Consider the following 2124-nt stretch of genomic DNA (forward strand, 5'->3'; position numbering starts at 1 on the left):
GGACCCTATTGCACCCGAAATCAGCATTGCCCTGGGCTCCTGGGTCAGCCTGGACCCTATTGCACCCGAAATCAGCATTGCCCTGGGCTCCTGGGCCAGCCTGGACCCTTTTGCACCCGAAAGCGTCATGCAGGCTGTGCGCACCGACCTGCAGCAGCACAAAGCGGCAGCCCGGGTGCCCGGCCCGGTGCTGGAAGTGCCTCCTGCCCCTYGTCTGCTCCCCTCTCCCCCCGTGCCACAACTCGTCCCCCAGTGCCGGCTCCTCACCTGCAGCGAGAGCTGCCCCCCCGGCTCTCGGCCCTCTCTTACACCTTGGATCGACTTCCTCTGCTCAAAACCGAAAGGAAAAGTGCTCCAACCTCCGCTGCAGCATGACCACCTCCACCCCAGCGCCGCCGCCTCCRCTGCTCCATCGTCACCTGCACCCCAGCGTGGCTGCTTGCGCTGCTGCAGCGGTGCCTGCGCCCAGCACTGCTCCTTGCACCCCGACATTGCCACCTGCACCCTGACATTGCCACCTCCACCCTGGTATTGCCACCTCCACCCTGGTATTGCCACCTCCAGCCCAATATTGCCACCTCCAGCCCAATATTGCCACCTCCACCCTGGCATTGCCACCTCCAGCCCAATATTGCCACCTCCAGCCTGGCATTGCCACCTGCACCCCGGCATTGCCACCTCCAGCCCAGTATTGCCACCTCCACCCTGGCATTGCCACCTCCAGCCCAATATTGCCACCTCCAGCCCAATATTGCCACCTGCACCCTGGCATTGCCACCTCCAGCCCAGTATTGCCACCTCCACTCCGGCATTGCCACCTACCCCCTGGCATTGCCGCCTCCTCCCCACGATTGCAGACAGCCACCGAGGCCGTGGCGAGGGACGCCGGCCGGCAAGGCGAGGCGAGGCGAGGCGAGGCGAGGTGGCCAGGAGGCTGCGCTCCCCGCGTCGCCCCCGCCCGCGCCGCGGCCGATTTGCCGGCTTTGCTGGAGGCGTCTCGTCCCGCTGCACCCGAAGAAAGGGCAGCGCCCGGGTGCGCCCTGGGGCGGGATGCCTCGGCGAGCGCCGGGAGCCGCCGGGGGCGGCGGGGTGACGTGCCACCGAGCGAGCGCGTAGCCGGGGCTTGGGCTGCGGTTTAATGCGGCGGCGGGGGCCGGCGGCCGCCCGCTCACCAGACGAACAGGGGCTTGCCGTCGTCCCGCGCCAGCTCCTGCAGGCACTCGAGCAGCAGCAGCACGTCCGGCTGCGTGGCGGCCGGCACCGTCTCCAGCACCACGCGCCGCAGGAAGCCCGGGCTGCCGTAGGAGCGGGCGTCGGGGCCCGTCGGCTCCGGCCGCTCCCGCAGGATCCCGTAGGCGTTGACGACGGACTCGGAGAAGGACGGGTGCACGTCAGGGCTGTAGCCCAGGGCCTTCAGGCGGTTCATGAGGGTGACGTAGCGCCGGGTCGCGGCGGCGCAGTAGCGCTCGTCGAAGCCCGCCTGCGAGTTGTCGAAGACGGACTGCAAAGCGGGGGGGGACACCGGGGTCAGGCCGGCACCGGGTCCCGGCCCGTGTCGCCCCGCCAGCTCGGCACCAGCCTACCGTCATGATCTTCTCGGGGATGTTGCTGACGGTGAAGCCGTAGAGCCGGACGCGCTCGGGGAAGACGCTGGCGAGGATACGGCGGTCCAGCTGGAAGGCGATCTCGCCCACGATGCGCTCCCGCGTCTGCTGCTTGGCGTCTGCGAGGGCGAGCCGTGGGGCCGTGCGGGGCTGCCACCGGCCGGGGGGCTGCTCGCGCTCCCCGACACTGGACGCCCCCTTCCCCACTCCCCGCTCCACCTTGGCGCCCGGAGCCTCCGGCCCCTCCTCTGGCCGGGGCCACGTCTGCCCCCGTCCTGCCCGCACGTGCGGTGCCGGGGGCAGGTCCTCTCCCCGCCYGCCTCTCCCTCTCCCTGCCCACTCCCTGAGCACCAGGAGGGCAATCGGGGCCCGCAGCAGGCCCCAGCAGAGGGGCAGGGATGCCAACGTGCTGCTTGCACAGGGCAGAGATGCCAGAATGCAGGTTTTGCAGGGCAGAAATGCCAGTGTGTCTATTTTGCAGGGCAGAGATACCAGTGTGTCTGTTTTGCAGGGCAGAGAT

At 69.4% G+C, this 2124-nt stretch overlaps 1 protein-coding gene across 1 annotated transcript in view; it reads right to left on the reverse strand.

Moving 5' to 3' along the window:
* Nucleotides 1–1168: 1168 nt before the first annotated feature.
* The window catches only part of LOC112963226 (speriolin-like), a 3247-nt gene continuing 2291 nt past the window's right edge, over nucleotides 1169–2124 (reverse strand). The window contains exons 4-5 of the mRNA XM_026060088.1: nucleotides 1584–1723; nucleotides 1169–1501 (exon numbers count right to left, since the gene is read on the reverse strand). Coding sequence (XP_025915873.1) covers nucleotides 1169–1501; nucleotides 1584–1723 — 473 coding nt within the window. The remainder of the gene's footprint in view (nucleotides 1502–1583; nucleotides 1724–2124) is intronic.

This window comes from Apteryx rowi, unplaced genomic scaffold, assembly GCF_003343035.1.
Source record: "Apteryx rowi isolate R43461 unplaced genomic scaffold, aptRow1 scaffold_1645, whole genome shotgun sequence".
Classification (NCBI taxonomy): Eukaryota; Metazoa; Chordata; class Aves; order Apterygiformes; family Apterygidae; genus Apteryx; species Apteryx rowi.